We start from the raw sequence: 22,428 nt of genomic DNA, 5'->3' as shown, positions 1-22,428 counted from the left end.
CCAAGTACTCATTTGGACTATCGGATACGGTATTGTATCCACAAAAACTGTAAATATAGTGTATACGCACCCTTACATCTTGATCAACCTTCAGGTACTCTCGACTAGAGTCGATATTTATTGTATCTGTACTTATATTATAAATGCGAAAGTATTCCTATATGTCTGTTTGTCTGCCTGTCTGTCTTTCACGGCCAGACTACTAAATCTAATTTAATGAAATTTGTAATATGAAGCAAGGTTAAACTTCAAGAAAGGACATAATCATTTATGCTTAATACCCCACGACCAGCCCCTAAAACAGGAGCTACTAGAACTCAATATATTAAGTTAATTCACAAAAAAAATGTCTAGTGATACATTAAACATTGCATACGTGTTAAATTAATTATGATATGTAAAAGATACCAGAGAGCCGAGATGGCCCAGTGGCTAGAACACGTGCATCTTAAACGATGAGTTCGGGTTCAAACCCAGGCTTTCACAACTGAATTTCCATGTGCTTAATTTGTGTTTATAATTCATCTCGTGCACGGCGGTGAAGGAAAAAATCGTGAGGAAACCTGCATGTGTCTAATTTCAACGAAATTCTGCCAAATGTTTATCTGCTAACCCGCATTAGAACAGCGTGGTGGAATATGCTCCGAACCTTCTCCTCAAAGGGAAGGAGGCCTTAGCCCAGCAGTAGGAAATTTACAGGCTGCTAAAAATAATAATAATAATAACGGATACAAATATCAAAAAAGCGTGTCACCTTAAGGTGGTAGTCAATCAGCATTCAATCATTTTACGATCAGCTCAATTGTTAAATGTCAATTTTATTTTATAATATAATAGCATTGCTGATCTCATACGCCTTTTTTAAGATTATAGCAACTTCACAAATACATAATTAAAAAATATAAACACAGACGTCCAATTAACTTAATAGGATTTAAAAAAAACGCTTTAATGTTCTGATAAATTATAGAGGCGCCAGACGTTTATTCGCATCTCGTGAATGTCTTTGAACGAGGTAGAATATCGTGACTTTATAAAATGAATCATCACATTAGCTACCGTCATAATAATAGATCCTGTTTCACTTTCAATTATGCGGAATTTCTTTAGTTAGTTCATATTTACGTTTTTAACTTAGAAGCGACAGAGTTCTATATCAGTATTCTCAATAAACGTAAAACTTCTTTTAATAAATTGAGATTTTGACTCGCTTCTATGATAATTTTAATCTAAGCAATTTATATTATGTGTACGATATAGTAATATATATATAGTTTTGTTATTAAAATGATTATATTTTAAGGATATAGTAGACACGCCACGTCACAAGGCTATTTCCTTGTGTGGCGTGGCGCGTATGAAACGGCGACGTCATGACGGATAAAATAAAGATAACAGCATCGTGCAGTTTAGATGTAAACCTATCACATTATAATTAAGATTTTGACAACACTCGATAATTAAAATAAAACATACAAATACTATATCATTTTTCATTTTTATTTTCAGGGAATCTAGACGTCCAAGAGAACGTTGCTGACCTGTCCAGACGACCTGCTGCGGTCGTTCCTTTGAAGTCTTCAAATAATGATTGTTAAATCATTATTAATGATTTTGAGAAAATCATGAGCCTTGATAAGATCTCTCTTATGGAATTGCCGTTATAAATTAAAGTAAAATAGTAGCCAATTTTATCTGCATCTATGCCATTTTGATTGATGTAAATTTGGATGTCTCTGCTATAGAAAAGGCACGGGAGATAATGAACATTTTAAAAGCGTTTTGATTGGTTGATCGGATTTGAAGCTTTTCCCTTGTAAAAAGTTACCCAAATTCCGAAAAAAAGGAAATTTATCTTGAAATGAAAACGGGGAGTTTTCAGTCATTACTCCTGGACTTTGGAAATCAGATGTTCGATGTGTATTCGATGGTGATGATGGTGTGTTCGATGTTCAAAGAGTATGGTCGTGAAAAAAGGAGTGGCTTAGAGCATTGACACGTCTCGGCTATTTGACAGAAAACATATAAACCATCATTATCAATTCTTCGGCAGTAACATCGTATTTAAAGAAATGTCTAAAGGAAGGAAAACAAAAGGACGACAGATTTTAAAGAGAATATTATTGCTATACTTTATAATCAATTTGAATTTCGAATTCTAAGTAGAATAAAAGATATCAACATCAATAGTCAGCAATAAAATATCGGCAATTTCATCGGTAAAGGCCTAATTAGAAATGAAAGAGTGAGTTGAGGACTGATTACTGAGAAGAATGAATTGAAAAAAGTATCCCCTACTCAGAACAATAAGTGAAGCCTAAATATGAGTTGTCAACACTCACACAACGACGTTTTGCGTTGACGTAATATACCTATGCAAAATTATTTATATCAACTCAGAGTCAATAGGTTATTGTAAATGTAAATATAATACTATCACATTTTTATTTGTCAACTTTTAAATTATAACACGACTAAAATTAAGACATTCTCATGACTGACTATCAATTAAGGGGGTTGAGACATATCATATTTCGTAGCTTTATACATATTTTAGTTATTGCAGACATCTGTAAATATACTGTCATTTTAATATAATTTACTTTATACATATTTATTGCTATTTAAATATGAATATATTAACTACTTACAGTCCTGTACGTAATTCAATTATAATTGTAAAGGTAATTAAAAATAAACTATTTTTATTTAATCTTGGAATCCGCTGCTAACTAACTAACTAAATTTTCTATTATAATTTATATTTTGGGTGCATCGTGCTCTATACAATTAATTTGAATACAGTATAAGTTATTTACAGACACCAGTGTTAATTGATAAGATGCAATCTGATTTGATCTTGTAATCTACGAAGAAAACCTATTTTCTATAAAAAAATTTAGAAATAAATGTCCGACTGTTGGCCTCTCCTCTCCTTTATGAGAAGGCTTGGAGATCACTACATGGTACTCCAATACAGGTTTCCTCACGATATTTTCCTTCACTTCCCAGTACAAGATGAATTATAAAGAAAATCATTTTTGTATACTTTAATTATTTTAATTTTAAAAACAACTATCTATCTCATGTATTGTATGGTTATTTATAATTATAAATAGATAAAATATTCATTGATAATTTTATAGATAGATTAGTAAATTGTACTTACCTAAAGGTAAACTGATGTGAAGGTATAAATAAAACTTCAACTTTTTACTAACTTGGAGTTTTGTTTTACTTAAAGTCTCTCTAACTTAAACTTAGATATTTAAATATTATAGCAAAATATATTATTGTCATTGTGTTGTTAATAATTATAAAAGCAAATTATCTCAATGTGATTTTATAATTGAAATTTAATTTAAGTTAAAATAAATAAGTTTCGTTTGCAACAATTGTCAACTTAAATTAAATAAAAATGATACAAAATAATAATTATATAATTTATATTAATACTGTATTTTAATAACTAAATCAAATTTCATACTTGGTTACATTTGATAATATTTTTTATTATTTATTTTGAAATTGTCGTCAGTAAAATCCATTATGTTGAAAAAATATTTGCATTGGTTTTAATATAATTACACAGAAATGTTACACTAAAGATAATAGTTTATCTCTTATAATTATAACAAATATATTTGTTAATGTTTGACTATTTTTTTTTAATATCCGGCTGAACCTACATATGACCATATCTTTAAGTTTTAACAATAGTAGATTTTTTTTTAAATTTAATGCCTTTCTTTTGCTTAGGTTATTTCTGCGGACAACCTTAAAATCATGACATGTTGTCATTTATACCAACATTAATTACAAATTTATTAAGTAAAAATTCCTTTAATTTTTCTTTTGTAATAGTACGGCGAACGGGCACATTGCCTTAATAGTAAGTGGTTATTACCGCTCATAGATATTAGCACACTAAGAAATATTAACCATTCCTTATATGAACAATGAACAAAAAACTTGGGAACTAAGATGTTATGTCCTTTGGACCTATAGTTACACTGGCTTCACCCTTCCAACGGAAACCCGACAATACTATTGCTGTTTTTATGGCGAATATCTGATGAGTGGTGAACCTACCCAACGGGCCTGCACAATGTCCCAACACTAATTTTAATGGTAGGTAGGTGCGAGTAGACTGCCTGTCCCAGTCATTTTGAAATGTAAGTATAAATCGTCTATTATATTGACTGATATCTAAATATGTTATAATCCTTCATAACTAAAAAAAAATACACAGTATTTCAATTTCAATACACAATATAAACTAAGACATAATTTTGTGGGAACTGTATAGAAATTAACTGCGCTAACCGTTAACGAAATTTCGATAAATATGATACATTTTAAAAAACACACACAATTTGAGCTTGTCTAACATGACCTAAGAGTTTATTGACCTCATATTATACAATATTCTATATATTGACGATGAAATTTTACAAGACATCTTAATATACACGAAAAGAAGTTCTCAAGGACTGAATCTAAATCATGACAGCGATGATGGGTGCTATATTCATCTCGACGTTTATTAAGCATTTTATAATTATATCAAGGGTTCAAGACCTATTGGTATAAAGCGACATCCTAGCCGGCATAGATTTATAAACATATTCGGAATCGAATGAATTCAGGAACGTTTTTGAAAAAAAAAATTAAGCTTTATTTTTTATGATTTTTTTTCCGAATAATCAAATTTTAAAACGCTCTCCCTTTAAGTTACCAAAATGTCGCTTAATACAAATAGCCCGTGAACCGTCGATATTATTTTCTTTAAATATTATATCTAGAGTTATCATTTATGAAGAAACACGAATATCACCGCACAATGCAAGCATGAAATATCAGAAAATGATTTTCTACACTGAGACAATATTTATAAATTTACACTTCTACTGTGTGCGATTATATAAGACCTCACTTCGGATCTCACACGTTAAATATTGAAAATCGACTTACAGTGATACGCCATTTTGATACGTACATATCCTATATATTTTTTTAATTATTATAATCAGTGTCACATAACATTCTGACATTCGGTTTCGGAGGTGTTATTATTCAAGTTTATTGTTACAGAATTGCCCTACTGATCTGTGATGTGAAAACCAGTTGATGAATCACTTATACGATGACTCAAATATACCGAATGGTAAAAAACTTTCCTTATATTTTTCATAAACCTTCACATTAAACTCAACACATGACTCCATAAGCTAAGTTAAATAAAGGTGAATTTTTTTACAGACGTTGTAATAATATCGTATTTTATCTACATAACATAACATAACCTAGCTTATTAGTTAATAGCCATTTGAAATATCAATTTCATAATTAATTAAATTAAAATAATTACAATATCATAATTTACAAGTAGTAAGTCCTGGACCTATACAGCTCGCATAAGCAATGGCGTGTGGTATGTAATTTTGTTCATAGTTTCCGCTAAACAGATGTGACCATGGACCCTTCGCGAATACCGCAACGTCCTCCCCACCATGCGTCTCTCGGGGTAGTGGAACAAGAGATGGGTAAGTGTAATTCAAGTTATCTGAAAACAAACGTTAAAGTATTGCAGACGAATGATCACGAGGCTGTGACGAAACAATAGTATCTATTTATTATAATTGCGTCTTATTAATTTCTGATGATAAATAAAAAAATGACAAATGTTTAATGTTTAATGCTTTCACTCATTTGAGGTTGGCATTGTATGTAAGCTAATATATTAATGTTGTTATGAGAAAATGTAATTCTCATAACATTGGTACAAGGAACAAACACAATCTTGTTACTCCTGTTACTCGACTGCATAGAGTTAGTAACTCTTTTGTGAGACAATGTATACACTTCTACAACAGGATCCCAGAAAGCGTTCAAAATGCTTCTGTTGCCAAATTTAAAAAAAATGTCAAGGAACGCTTGTGTGCTGAAGGTTACTATACAATTAGTGAGTTTATGTTTGATAGCACACTTTGGGAATGAAACGATCACCTCCTGGCTGTTTCTATTCATATACGTAATTAATTAGACAAAAAAAGACCCGCTGAGTTTCTTTCGCCGGTTCTTCTCAGTTCAGGGTGTTCTTTTATCCGAACCGGTGGTAGTGTTTAATTTGACCATCAATAAGAAAGTGTAATGCTTCTATGTTGAATAAAGGAATTTGAGTTTGAGTTTGATAAGAATAACTGGATTTTATTTCCCGCTCTCCTAGACAGTGACGCTTATTTTTTTATAACACATGCAGGAAAATAGGAGGACTGGTAAAAGAGCTCACTGTTCTCCACTGTTCATAGACATTGCCTTTGTAAGTAATATTAACTATCTTTACATCTCCAAAGCGCCTCCAACCTTGAGAACTGAGATGTTAGGTTCCTTATGCCAATAGTTACCCGAGTCACCCTTCAAAACGGAATACAAAAATACAGAGTATTGTTGCTTGGCGGTAAAATATACGTTTAGTGACCTATCCAAACGGTGCAAACCCTACCATCAGATCTCTACTATTCCTTAATCTGGATATACTGAATACGACAACGACGACCTCCGTGGTCGAGTAGTGTGTACACCGGTTTTCATGGGTACGCCACTCCGAGATCTCGGGTTCGATTCCCGGCCGAGTCGATGTAGAAAAAGTTCATTAGTTTTCTATGTTGTTTTGGGTGTATGTGGTATTGTCGTTACTTCTGATTTTCCATAACACAAGTGCTTTAGCTAATTAAATTGGGATCAGAGTAATGTATGTGATGTTGTCCAATATTTATTATTATATATTCGCAATCGGCACAGCCTCTTTTTGCCCTAATTTATCTTACCGTGTATAATGAGTTATTCTCATTTGAACTTGGACATTCCTAAGGGAATTATAATATATATTTATTTTTGCGTAAAGTGTATTATCGTTTTTTACTTACTCATGTCATCCAGCATAAGATTATGTCTCTTGAAGTCCTCGTGAGGCTTAAAGCCGGGTCCGTTAGCGTAACTCAACGTGCTATAGGGTAAGTTGTCGGACGCGTTATACTGAAATGTTCAATTGAAACTTTAGTCTTTTGCAGCTGAAGTGGTCACGTAGGTGAGGATTATGCTTGAATTTTAATAACTAATTAGTCTGGTTTACTGGCTGCGTTGATTAAATGTATTAGTCTCAGTTTATATAAGTCTAATGTAGTTTTATTTGTAGTATGAAGAGATACTTCTATACTAATATAATAAATGCGTAAGTAACACAATCTGTCTGTATGTCTGCACGGCAAAATCGCTGAACCGAATTTGATGAAATTTGGTTTTAAGCAAGCTTGATTCCCAAAGAAGGAATGCTTTTTGCCTAATACCTGAAAACCTGTTGTTTGTATATATACTTAACTAAAAATGGTATCTCAAAAGGTTCATTCATTTCATTATGTTCATAGTTGATAAAGCTACCATCTATACAAATATTAAAAAGAGGTAAAATTTGATTCTTTGTAGGTAATCTTCTGAACTAAATGAAATCTAAAAAAAATCACTGATAGAAAGCTACATTATTCCTAAGTGCTATAAGATATCAAAGTATCACATCAGAATACATTTTAGACTGTTTTGGGATTCCGTCCCAAAGTGTTTGTGCCTCCGATGAAATACATTGATAAAGGTTGAGTGGTTTTTTAACTTTCTGAACTATACTAAAATCTATAAGTCTTATTTTCCTTACACCACTGAACATATATATCTTGTAGTTGTAATTAAACTATAAGAGACAATTTTTCAAAGCAAAACTCTATCAAAAATATTACAAACTTGATAAAAATTTCTGTCCAATAAAAAATAAACTCTAATAAAAATAAGAGTCGAGATGGCCCAGTGGTTAGAACGCGTGCATCTTAACCGATGATTTCGGGTTCAAATCAAGGCAGGCACCACTGAAATTTCATGTGCTTAATTTGTGTTTATAATTCATCTGGTGCTCGGCGGTGAAGGAAAACATCGTGAGGAAACCTGCATGTGTCTAATTTCAACGAAAATCTGCCACATGTGTATTCCGCCAACCCGCATTGGAGCAGCGTGGTGGAATATGCTCCAAAACCCTTCTCCTCAAAGGAGAGGAGGCCTTTATCCCAGCAGTGGGACATTTACGGGCTGCTAAAAAAAATAAATAAATAAACAAGTACCTTTGTATTCGTCAGGCCCAGGATATCCGTTCCTCGCTTGCTGTATCCACTGTAGGTCATTGTGTGGCTGTGATCTGAGGTTACCACAATCAGAGTATTTTCAATATCGACAAGTCTTAACGCAGCTTCTACAGCCTTCGCTAGTTCCGCTGTTTCATCTAAGGCTTTACGAGCTTTGGTCTCATGATGAGCTGTATCTATTCTTCCCCCTAAAATAAGGTATTATCGTATTATTGATTTGGATATGCAGCTTGAAAATGAAACAAGGAATCAAACTGAAATTTTCTTCGATATTACGTTTTACGTTATACAAATTAGGGTTGACTTGGTGGTAGGGCTTTGTGTAAGCCTATTTAATTAGGTAGGACCTCCTTATTGCATATTCTATTACCGAATAGCACTTGCTTGTATTGTTGTGTTTCGCCTTTTTATTGGCGATGTTCAGAATAGTTAATATTTTTTACACCCCTGTCAATAAGTAGTGGTGGTGGACCTTCTTGATGATGATGGTGATTTTAAATTTAACCAATAGTAATGATACTACAATAGAGAATTTCGTTTATATTAATTTAATAATTTCAAACAAAGACCTGAAAACTATAAGCATTTTCAAATTAGATTTTCCTCGCTAAAGTAAATTAAAGTAATTTAAATAACAATTTCCATGTTTATATCATAAGAGTAAGGATAAAGAATACACCTACGTTTGGGTATACAGATCTGTACTAAAATTGTATATCCTGTCCTGTAAGCTTTATTGTATTATAATAAGCAAACGACCTTTTATCAATTAAAAAATAATATATACCTTCTACAAATAAGAAATAGCCGTTCGTATTCTGTGACAGAATTTCTATTGCTTTTTGGGTCATTTCACTCAAAGTCGGATCATCCTCCTCAGCTTCAAGATGGTAAGGCATATGGTCAGATGAGAAAAGACCTAGTACGCTATTATATGTACTGTCTATATTTTGAAGATCATGTTTATTGTAAACGTATTTTGGTCTTGATCCAAGACTCTCTTTTTTAAGAAGCCATTCTCTTATTAGGTTTCTGCCATCGTTTCTTATTCCGAAATAACCTTGAGCGTCCTTCTCAGTTGTTGGGTAGAAATTTTTTCTACCTCCTCCTAACACGACCTGTAATTAATAAATATTCTGTTGTCCTTAAAGGTATAAGTATTCTTGTGACCTCTTAAATTTATACAATTATTATCATTTACCAACATTTCATTGAATAGTATATAAAATAATCAATGTCACTTGCATACTTAAAATCATATTGAATATGATTAATTATACTATAGTCGTATCATAATTTATTAATTACAGGAAATAAAGAAAAGTTATTAATTTATAAACATAGTATTATATTTATTATTGAGGAAAATCCAAAATCAGACACTGATATTCCCAGTTTTCCGAGAAAATGTCAAATAACTTTAAAAACCATTTGTCAACAAAAGCTTTACAACAGGTAGATTGCAGACCGGTTGGAATGGTGATGCAGTGATCTTGTAATGTACTGCTATGAAATGGCTTTAAAATAATATATTCAGGTGAGCTCATATTTCACAATTCGTATATGCGTTTGGTGATAGTTCTATGATACTAAGTTTCAAATCACGGAAATCTTACGTCAATGCTGCTGCCCACTCGACCCCTCACAAGCTGACTAGCTATGTCCTCGCAGCGAAGGCCATGTCTCGGCATATCTACATCCGCCTCCCATTTCCTATCGGCTGAGTGAGCGTAGGCTGCAGCCGGAGTCGCGTGAGTTACTCTTGTGGTTGTGACTATACCTGGAAAAATGATAGGTAATTTGATATTTTAGGTATATGCTAAGACTAATTGTAAACATTCAAACTTATTGGGTCGTATAACAATTAAAATAATTATGTTCGTTCTTAAATTACCTTTCATATATAAAGTTCTCAAGGTGCATGTGTTTGATTTTGTTATATGTTTTTTACAAAATTAAAAATATATATCGGATCATTATACAATACAGAAGCTTTTTGTTCGCCAATAATAATATACCATCGATTAATAAAAGTACAAAGTGAATCGTGAAATATTTCGATGCCAGTATTGACTTCGATATTTCATTATGTTTAGCTTCTATACGGTTAATATGAGATTGATTTTCGAGACAAGTTTTCGCGAAACGGATATGAAATATTTTCGATATATAAGAACGGGGATATCTACGCGGAACTCATATTGATATGCGATCAAAAAGGTCGCCGCACTCTACATTATTATTTTCTATTTCATATAGGAAACAAAGGGCAAGATATTCACGTCTACTACAGAAATATTCAATCAGTCATTTTTTGATAGGCTGTCTATGTGAGATACCACTGCCATTAAGGGCAGAATATCGAGTGAATGCACGCTTAAATATGTATTCCAAACAACACTGCAAACTCAAGGTGGTTCCTTACAAAAGTATTGTATAAAATAATTTTAGTCCTTGCGGAAAACCGTTTCGTATTGCGTTTAATGAATCCTAAGAATACAATATTATTTATACGCGATTCGTAGGTTATTTTTTGTCATTGGTAACGTCTAAGTCTTTCATCTGTCACAGTTATTGCAAAACAACAATATTATTGGTCTAAGTAAATACAAGCGGTTTTTTCTTGTTAGTGTATTTAACGTGAAATCATTTTTTTGCATTAAGCGTTATATTATTCACATTACACCAATTAGTTATTCAATTCAGGTCATCCTGTATTAGTTATATCTTATCCACTGATTTTTCTGGTTCGTAAATTTTTAAATCGTCATCAAATAAATATGTATAATTGTCATCAAATAAAAGTATAGTTTTTAAGTCTGAGGTAATATCATTGATAAAGGTCAAGAATAATAATAAAACCCAAATGTGAACCCTGTGGCACCCCAGAAAGGGCTAGACAGTTTTAAGATTTAAAACCGTTGATAACAATAATCGGCATAAAAAAATATCACGTCCTATTTTGTGACCAAGACATTTTGGTAGCATCTTAATCAATAACAATATTTATAGCAGCTAATGTTTTTTTGTAGTACCCAATTGAAGAATACACTAAACCTACTACGATATATATTTAACTTATATCAGAAAACGCAGCACATTTCGAAAAAGGTTTTAGTCTATAAATTTATTACCTGAGAAGATACATTTTGAAATTTCACTCGATTTAAATTTATTGGCGTGACAAACGTTTACTTCATGATCTTGTTTAGAACATAATATAAATCATAAGATTCAAGTTTTCTAGTCACTTTCTCTTTTTTAATCTTTATCATCACCAAATTGAACCATTTGGAACGTCGCAATAATATTATCATAATTATGCAATCAAATGCCTTGTTGTTATGTCTACATAACAAGACATTGCAGATATTAGATATAATGTCTGATAAGTCTGTACACAAGTGAGTTGCACACAAGTTAATAGTACTGAAGAATTCTTAACGTGCAATAAGTTTGACCATTACACCTAAATATTGAACACCTCGAACGCGAAACTACGTAGTAATACTATATCATCAAATAAAAATAGGCTAAGGCCATTATTTAGTCCAGTGTCTTTTTCTTCTCTATTCCTTTTAATAGCATTGTCAAGTCTACTGGAAAATGGGTCTCCGCTGTTCATAGACTGGCGCAGTGTGATATTTTAACAAATTCTTACATAACTAATGCGCCAACAACCTTGGAAACTGAGATATTATGACACCTGTGGCGATATACCGCACACCGGCTCACACACTCTTCAAAAATACCAAGTATTGCTGCTTGGTAAAATTATAAAGCCTACCCCTTAGTAAAAGGTGTTTGTCAATCGATTTTATCTTAACTTAATTTGTTAGCTATGAACAAGCTCACGAGAAATGTTCAAATCATTTAAATTCAAAGATCAGACGCAAGCAGATATTCCAATAAAGTTTTAATAATAATAATAAAATTAATATTTTGAATGTAATAATAAAAAATGATATAAATGACTTTCATTATTTTTTAAACGAAGAAATTTTGTTTTTTTAAATGTAAAAAGTAGCTTAAAATTGATCCTGGTACTTTCATCCATTACCTGTAGATTTGCCAGCTTGTTGTGCCCAATCCATGAGTCCTGTAACTGAGTTAATTGTATCCCTTTGACCTTCGCAATCCCCACGTCTGACAGCGCCACTGAGGCCAACTGTACCACTATTGGCTTTAACTCCTGTAAGATAAGCTGTTCCACTGCAAGCTGAATCAGCTACATTATTATCGACGCAATACGTCTGAAATAATATGAAAAACAGAATTAGGAATAAATAATTTTGATACTAGTTACCAATTATTTATATCAAAAACTACCCCATCTATATTTTATTAAAATATCGATACTTTATAATATATTTTTCTTTTGTACAACCGTAAGCGTGATTCAGACATTTTAGAAATAGTTTTAAACTTTAACAATATCAATTTTATCATCAATTTAAAATGTCATCTATCTATCGAATCTTAATATAGTATAATTAAAAGTCGCTTCTCGTGTTACGATCATTTTTTTAACTACAAAACGGATTTTATCAAGAAAAATAATGATTCAAGGCATTTGGTTGGAAATGGGACGTTTACGAGCTTTTTATCTATACTTTCTATACTTAATATTATAAATGTGATAGTAATCTCTGTCTGTCTGTCTATCTGTCGCTCTTTCACTGCCAACCAATGAACCGAATTTGACGAAATTTTCTATGAAGCAAACTTGAATTCTAAGGAAGGACATAGGCTACTTTTTTGCCTAAGACATGACAACCAACCCCTAAAACGCGAGATAAGCCGCGGACGACAACTAGTTTACTATATATTATACTTACGGACGAACTTAATCAGTAAACAGTTGATATGAATAGCGTGACTAATTTTCTGGTTTCGAAAGTGGTTTGACTACAATATAATGTAATATTAAATATTTAATTCGCTTACAAAGTCAAGGAGTAAAGAAATCACAGTTTGTGATAATAAAAATATGTGAATCGAATAAAACTTCAACTGGAGAAAAATATAAAAATAATATAGATTTACAGAAAGGGTGTATTGCCAATAAGAATATGGAATTCCCTTAAGAAACATTTGTGTTGCAGGATATTATAAAACTGATGAGTTCTTAAATGATCACACGCATTGGGACTAAAAAAAAACTTTCAAGCCATCTTTTTCCAAGATTTTTCATTTTGATAATCTATAAGTCTTCTATATTGATTTAGTTTTTTTATAATTTTTTTTAAATAAATAAATAAAATTATTTCTGAAATATTCAGAAATGTAAAGGTGGCTATATTATTTAAGAAATAATTTCTTCCAGGTATTTTTGGGAAGAAATTTGACGGTTGGAACAAAGACGCTGAATGGACTAGTAATAGACGTGATGGTATAAATTAACAACATTTGAGAATAACTAAACAACAAGGACATAGTAGTTATTAAAAATCAAGAGTAAATTAAAAAAATAGATTTATATTTTTTTTACATAGAACCGTTAACAACGGAAAAAGAAAGAGAAAGGATAATGCATTTTCCTTAAGTGTCAAATTCTGCCGGTTTACTCTACTGTAAGCCGCGTAAGGTAACTTCGTTCCAATGAGAAGAACAGAAATACCATTACAAGTAATATACAAGAAATAAGAAATACCTTTGACAAGCCTGTAAAAGGGAAGGTCTCGAAGCTCAACTTGACCTCTTCACCCAAATAACCATGTTTCCTTCCAAGATACACTCTCGTGGCGGCTAGTGTTGTGATGCTCATTCCATCCCCAAGGAAGAAAATAACATTCTTTGCAACGTTGGTGTTGAGAGGCACTGAGACCTGGAAGCGAAACATTGGAACTTCTATCATGAAGAACAGTAATTATATAAGAATATTTTATCTATTTCTAAATAGGGTGAGGTTAGGCAATCTTACCCAACATGTCCACATTTTATCATTGTTGCTTTAAGAAGTATAATCTATATAGCGTTATCCTGAACAAGACGCTGACTTATGAACGAAAGCTGATATTCCTTTAGCTTTCGTTTTATTGGAGACTCTTTAAGCGTTACGGGAATACTAAATATTTCATTTTTTACTTGCTTTTGTATGTATTTTACCTTTTGTATTGTACCGCCAAGCAGCAATAATTAGTATTGTGTTCCGGTTACAAAGGTGAGTGAGCCAGTGTAAATAAAGGCACAAGGAACTCAGTTCCCAAGGTTGATCTTGCATTGGTGAAGCCAATGTATATGAGCAGTGATGACCACTTAGAATCAGTTGGACCATTTGAGGGTCCACCTACCGATACCATAAAAAAGGACATTAATACTAAAATTACATATGATACGAAAATACTTTGATAGTTTTATATGCCTTTACAATTAATATATTTTTAAATCTTATTAAATTACTTTGTGTAAACTTGACAAAAAAAATCAAAAAATTAAACTTGTAATCAGTGCGTTTAAAATAAATAGCTTAAAATGTTACTCGTTAAATTGCTGATGCAACGCTGTTGCTCCGTTTACAGATTTATTTTAAATGCTTACTTTAAATAAAAAATTTTTGGCTATTTTACTTTTTTTATCATGTTTGCAATGTGCACCTGGATCTATAAATTTGATATGAACGCGATATAACAAGTTGACCTTTTTAAAATCAAGAAACAGGCTTATTATTATATAGTTAACTTCTTAAGTTTCAAATGTTAATTTCGAAAATTAAGCTTTCTGGACTAAGTATACAGTTCGTTTTACCTTTGAACGTAATGTCCATTGTGCTTGTATTCTCCAGTGATCTTTATTCTTTTCGTCCAACAACGATCTCGGCTGCGGATCTGGAAATAAAAGTATTTTCTCAATTAGTTAACTATGGAGAGAGTGCTTGATATTAGGAAAGAAAAAATATCTGATATGATTTACATAAATTACTAACAAAATATGAATAAATAGACTAAACAAAGACCATAATTAAAAATCACAATCTAATATTTTAAATGCGAAATTAATTATGTCTGTTACTCTTAACTTGATATGAAGCAACTTTGAACCCCAAGGAAGAACATAGTTTTTTTTGAACAACTCCTGACGATCAACTCCCAAAAGCGAAACCGAGGGCGAAAACTAGTTTTTATAAGAGCATAATCTGTAAGGCTACATAGATATTATACAAGTCACCATCTCTTGAAAAACATTGTTACTAGACAATAGGTAAGTCGTCTCATAATATCATAACAGTTTAAAACATTTCGATAAAGCATTTCCTGTCTTAAAGAGAAATATCCAAATAATTGTATTGAAATCAGTCGTGCGGAACAAGGAAGCTATGAAAAAAGACCGGATTACTAACTTCTTTTTTAAGTAAAAATAATATCAATTGTGTATTATTGTCCAATAATGTAATTCTGTTCCGTGATTTTGTTTTTTTTTTTTAATATTTTTTTGGTCCTCTTAGCCGGATATCGTACACGCCGACCAATTTCAAAAGGAATATAGATTCGAATATAAATGTGCGTACAGACTAAGGTGCACCCTTTACTCGTACGACATGATACCAGGATCCAAGAATGTTTCACCATCATCTTTCAAAAATGTGGGATTCTTTCATGTCAAAAAGCCGTTATTTATCCTTTTTATTATTATATCTGTATTCTTCTTCATCTCTGGTTTCAGAACTTTGTGATCCTTAAGTTAACTGCTAGAAATCCATTGTGTCGTAGCTAGCTCATAGGCTGAACATAGTTAATAAAAAACAGGATTGCCTTTCAATATTATAATTTAGTAAATAATTGAATTTACTAAATCGAGTGGACAAGCTCGAAGTAAAACTTGATTGTGAATTATCAGAAGGTAACATATGTTGTCATGCTATATTGATTGGAATAAATAGAACGTTTTAAGGATACACGGATCAAAATAGCGTATCAACGCAGAGTAACATAAGTTAGGTTGCAGTATTTTACGACCGGCTCAATGTTGAATGTTAAAATTTCAAAATATATGCAATCTTAAAGTGTCTTAATTATGTTAACATATATTACATAAATATTGACTTGAATTAACTATAATAAAATATATATCTATATAATTTGAATTAAAACAACATTTTATTGATTCGTCGATCTACGTGTGCACTAAGAGTTTGTACTTGCCCCGGCTTTGCACGGGTGCAATACTGATACTAAATATACTACAGAATGTCATTATATACAAAAATCATAGATTTATGTCAAAATTTTGATTCTTAATTGAATTTGAATATAAACCATTATTTTCTTGTATAAAGTAAAGGATAAAAAATGGTTATTGTGGATTATACCTAAGAGATAGAACATATACCACCGCGGAGTTTTTTGAAGACCTTTTTCAGGTGTACAATACTGTAGTACATTATTTTACGATCTGTCTTGTAGGGTTCAGCCAGAATTTGCAATGTATGCGTAAAAAATGTGTATTTACAACATCACATTAGAAACCTCTAAAATTATTAGTGTTTCTCTGCTATATTGTGACTGTATTATATATATATAAACTTCCTCTTTAATCACTCCATTGTGTAATTTTAAAGAACTAAGCATACACAGTGACAGACAGACGGTGGTAAGCGACTTTGTTTTATACTATGTCATGATACAACACTATACTTAACTACTTATACCCACTTTAACTTTACTTCCAAAATTCTGTTAACAGTCTCGTCGACGTTCAAAACGCAAATTTTTCGAAAATTTGGTGAATCATAGATTAATCAAGCTCTCGACCAATGCTATCGCGTCGATTTGCTGTCAAATATTGTTTATTTGGCTTTTCTCCTCTTATGATTGGAATAGAGTTTACACGTTTTAATTGTCTATCTAGACAGAGACAGACAGACATAGCAATACATAATTGTTTTATTATTAATTATATTTAATATACTAAATATGAGTCAATATGAATTTTAAACTTAACACATTTAGTTTTACGCCATTTTTAAGTTTTTAATATCTACGTTATAATAGAATAGTTTAATGCGACCTATATAAAAAACATTTAACATGGGTACCATTACGAAAAATTTCACCACGGTTCACAGTTCTCAGGGCAAGGTTACTATCAATTAGAAAATATGTAACGATTTCAAAACAAGCAGTTATCTATTACGTGAGGTTGTCCAATTCACCTTGACCCGTGAAACTTTGAATCGTTTAAAACCAAAGAACACGAAATCTAATATTATCACGATATTCATTGAATGATTCATAAAGATAAGTATGTTAAAGTAATTAAAACAATTATATTCATTTTTTATTATCTGTTTTGTGAATATTGCATTATCGAATGTAATAGCAGAATCTGGTAGAGTTGGACCCATTCCTGAACGGTTTTAAGAGTCAAGTAATCATTGCTAAGAATATCGATAAATACTATTAAATAATTTACTGCCTAAACCATAATCTAATAATAATAGAAATCCCACTAATAAAAATCTCACGAATAATTGTCGCCATGAAGGCCTTCAGATCCTTATTCGTTTAGTAACGATAAATGCGTGTGTCTGAGTGGGCTCCTCTTAACTGACATTAGGCAGATCGGGTACGGGCGTCAAGATCTTCATCATTATCCCTGGTAATTCCTCACTAATAGCTTGCCCTACCGGATCAAATACTATACATAATATGTTATATTAATATATTTATAATAATTTGTTGTTTATTTACATTGTAAGGTATGCTCGACGCTTTAGATAACAAACATAATAAAAAAGGCCATTCATTGTTGTACAGCAGTAACTGAGTTATTATGCATTTGATTGCACAAACATGTAACATAAAATGTTTGGGAACGTGCCGCACCGTGGAACCGAACCTTGGCCTTCTTGAGAATTGACTGTCAATTGAATTCGCTTTTGTTAACATTTGTTACGAGAAAATATTATCAATATAAACGAATATGAGTATGGTTTAATTGGGTTTGGTTCGATAAGTATGGAAATACGATATATTTATTGCACAAATTATGCAAAGGTATGCATAATTCGTTTTATTATAAACCGGTGGTAAGTGGTCACCAACGCCCAACGACATTAGCGATGTAAGAAATATTAAACATTCCTTTCATCGCCAATGCGCCACCAACCTTGGGAGCTAAGATGTTATGTCCCTTTTTCCTCTAGTTACTCACCCTTCAAACCGGAACATAACCACACTAAGTATTGCTGTATAGAGTTGAATATTTGATGAGTGGGCTATACCCAGACGGGCATAAGACCTACCACCAAATACTTGGTAATGTGGAGCTTCACTACCACACACTTAAAATAAATTAGGTGGTGATCTCTTTCTTTTCGAACAGTATTCACTTAAAATTTTTCTCATTTTTCTTTTTTATCTACTTATATTTAGATTTGGGAAACTGACTTTTCTTTAGCTTCTCCAACCGTCATGATGCAACGTCTGTTTTCTATATAAGCTAACGTATAAAATATATGTACTATATACTAACTATATACTATAAAATATGTGTAATAAGTGTATGTAATAATATATACTATGAAATCGTGTACATTGGAATTATTACATAGATGCAGTTGATACACTTATCAGAAGCTGACAGCTGACAACGCAGGTCACAAATTTAGTTGCTTTAGAATTATCAACAAACTTCTAAGTCATATCAACAGTAGCTTGCTTTACGGTCGTTTCCAAAGCATTTAATAGACGGTTAAAAAATCGTCATTGGTCTTATATTAATTAATCAAACAACTAAATATATTTGAAAACGAGATTATATTAAAAATGTGCTGCCTTCATTGCCTCGATTTATATATAATTCATTCATTAAGATTTTTTTTTTTTATGGTATAGGGGGCAAACGAGCCGGAGGCTCACCTGATGGAAAGTGATTACCACCGCCCATGGACATCTGCAACACCAGGGGGGTTACAGGTGCGTTGCCGGCCTTTAAGAAATAAGTACGCTCTTTTCTTGAAGGTTCCCAAGTCGTATCGGTTCGGAAAAACCGCCGGCGAAAGCTGGTTCCACAGAGTGGTTGTGCGAGGCAGAAAATGCCTTAAAAATCGCGCTGTTGTGGATTTATTTAATTGTTAATTGTATTTTGAAAAGTATTTTTCGATACTGGGAATGTAATTCATTTCATTCAATTGAATGTACAGTCTCAAAACAGGGTATCGAATAAATTGTCTTAAGCGAAATAAAGTGTTATTCACACTTAATGAATACTCTTTAAATTACAATTAACAATGACATTTTGTATAAAACGACGATAATAACGCTTCATTTTTTTTGGCAATTTTTTTAACCTTACCACCGAACCAAAAACTATAGACGACCATGATACTATAACTAAAATTTAAAGTTATGAGCTAGAAGTTAATAGCTTGGAAATTCACGATGAGGTTTAGCTAGTTGAAGCCTGCTTATACCAAGATAAATTATATGTGAGAGTATCGTTTCCATAGATAATTTGAGTGTACGAGCATACATAACATGGATAAGTTTATGTCAGAAACGAGGAAGAGTTAGGCTTAAGTATTTTAAAATTTGTACACACAACTCAATAATAATAAAGTTGCATGTGGATTTGAACTGAAAATGAGCTATTTTTTTACTTTGCGTTAAAACTTAATGTCTATGGTGGATGGTAGAGAGGTCTTTGCTCAGCAGTGGTCAATACTGCTTTATCAAAGTACTGGTAATAAGTAAAACTTGTAAAAATGCACCTGTGCAAATTTAGCATCCCATCTGGGGTCACGAAATGGTAAAGACCTCAATCGATAAATCTTCTTTAGATCCGTTAAAGTCCAGATTTTTTATTGTTTATACCTCTTTTTTTGAAATTGAATAATCAAATGAAGTATGTTTAGATAGTGAACTCGTGCAAATATAGCTATTGGTACGTACTAGATATATTATATTGACGGTATTACTTTATCATATGTCCGACGTATTTATTACAGAGAGCGATTGCCACAGTCGCGTCAAACTTCCGTAATTATTATTAGGCGTTGGATTTGAATAATTTTTCTAACTTACTCATTACAATTCAAATTTTTACTGTATTACAATAATTGTCAATATAACAACAATATTATATAAATTACATTCAAAGAACCGATAAATGTTGTGCAGATTTAATTTTTTTGTTATCAGAGACATAGATGATGTATTATTTGTGTCTGTTTATTATATACATATTCTATATTACATAAAATATATGATTAATGCTTGCCTCGTTTGTCTATTTTATGATTTAGTCAATAAATTTGGAAGTCATACGAATGTTATAGAGATGAGGTAAAAAAATAACAAAAACACGTCCCTAAGGTACACCTTCGTGTATCGCTAACCAAACAGTGATATTTTTATGGCATATTTCGGTGGAATTTTAAGTAGCAGAATTACACACATCGATTTATTTTCTTATCATTAGCCATCTTTATATCTAACACTCTTCATCATTATCATTACATAGTATAAAACAACGTCTGTCCCTATGTATCTTTTAAATTACGTAACGAATTTTGATGCGGTTTTTATAATAGATAGATTGATTCAAGAGGAAGGTTTTTATGTATAATACATACATGCCCCAATATAGTAGAGAAACTTTGATCATTTTAGACGTTTCTGAAGTGATGTCGTACATAAACACATTTTTGCGCTTACATTGCAAACGCTGGCTGAACCCTACGAGATAGATGTGTACACCTTAAACGGAGTACACCTTAAAAGGTCTTCAAAAAGTTCGCAGTGGTATACTCGTATGTCTATCTCTTAGGGATGGACCACAATAACCATTTTTATCCTTTACTTTTACGAGAAATAATGGCTTATTTTCGAAGCGATTTAAAGCAATACACATCAATCTGAATCATATTCACGAGAAAAAACGGTATTATTTTCTGCTAGATCACGATTTTATCAACGATAATAATAAGTAGATCCTTAACTGACAAAGATCATATACTTCTAATATTTATTTCACCATTATATATAAATGTTATTCCAAAGAACCAGGTTAGTTAAGGATCGTAAAACCAAAAAGCATAAATTAATGGGTCACGAGCAATGGGGAGGGTTATAATGGCTGTACGCGTAACTGCTGCGACAAAGACCTTATTGATCTGTGATATGAACCAGCCTTTATTGACCGCAATAATCAGGTCCACCTCAGTTGTGTGGCACGCAAAGTACAACTGACAACTGTAAATTACTGATTCTAGAGCAAATAGGAGACACTTAAAAGTAAAGAATACTGCATAGAGACCCTCAAAGCGAAGGGCACTCCATAGATATGCTTAAAAGAGAATAGTAATGCATAGGTACCCTGATATTTCAGATATTAATTGTGTTTAATTATATCAGTAGTATTATTATAGTAATATATAATTAATGAGTCAATAACTAGTTGATATGTAGACCACTCGTCAATCTCGACTGAAGATTGCCGGTTGAAACCCGGGGAATCATCACTGAATTTTAATGTGCTTAATTTGTGTTTTAAAATGTATTTTGTGTTCGGCGGTAAAGATAAACATCGTGAAAACCTGCACAGTATAGTATAACAATACGGTATTTCTTACCCGCATTGGAGCAATTTGGTAGAAAAGTCTAAGTAAATTTAATTATTAAAAGGTATTTTTGATAATTAAATTTACTTAGACGACGTAATATGTTTTAATAAGCATGCAGAATAAAACCTTCAACCAACAAACACTCACTATTAAATACATTTAAATTACTAATAACACTTCAAAGTTAAGCTTTATTAGATAAATCACAACTCTTACTCGTACTGTGTAAACTACGCCCACTTGTACATGCAATGCACACTAATACACACGTCCAGGAACAAATATTGAAAAATGACATTCTATTTTTTAATATTTAACAGACAAAGGCACGAAGTCAGAGGGACAAATAATTAAATTTAAATTTAAACTATTATCATAATGTTCACAGTTAAACACTTCAACGGTTACTATTAAACTGGCGGGAATGTTCCTTTCATGTCATTTAAAAGTGCAATTTCGGTTGAACAGTAGAGGCGTGGAGTCGTTATTACTACATAAAAGTGATGAATGCAATTGTGAAGTTATCGTCAAAGAAAAATTATAATGCAAAATAGCTATGTAATTTGTCAATGTAGATGAATTCGTTGGATGCCAATATGCAAAAAAAAATGAAAAAAAATAAAACTATTCACTTTAAAAGTATTTTAATTCAGACGGTATTTTACCACTACCCGTTGC

General features: G+C 31.9%; 1 protein-coding gene across 1 annotated transcript; it reads right to left on the bottom strand.

Annotated features, from left to right (window-relative positions):
• Positions 1-4,690: 4,690 nt before the first annotated feature.
• Positions 4,691-22,138, bottom strand: LOC125068076 (membrane-bound alkaline phosphatase-like). The gene is made up of 9 exons (XM_047677067.1): positions 21,967-22,138; positions 14,934-15,013; positions 13,840-14,013; positions 12,247-12,439; positions 9,803-9,966; positions 8,974-9,304; positions 8,166-8,374; positions 6,930-7,038; positions 4,691-5,566 (listed from the first exon to the last, which is right to left on the bottom strand). The coding sequence occupies exons 1-9, from the start codon at positions 22,046-22,048 to the stop codon at positions 5,376-5,378; spliced, it is 1,533 nt and encodes a 510-aa protein (XP_047533023.1). The 5' UTR covers positions 22,049-22,138; the 3' UTR covers positions 4,691-5,375.
• Positions 22,139-22,428: the final 290 nt, after the last annotated feature.

This window comes from Vanessa atalanta, chromosome 13, assembly GCF_905147765.1.
Source record: "Vanessa atalanta chromosome 13, ilVanAtal1.2, whole genome shotgun sequence".
Taxonomy (NCBI): Eukaryota; Metazoa; Arthropoda; class Insecta; order Lepidoptera; family Nymphalidae; genus Vanessa; species Vanessa atalanta.
Note: the sequence above shows the minus strand (reverse complement) of the source record. Positions and strands in the feature narration are given on the sequence as shown.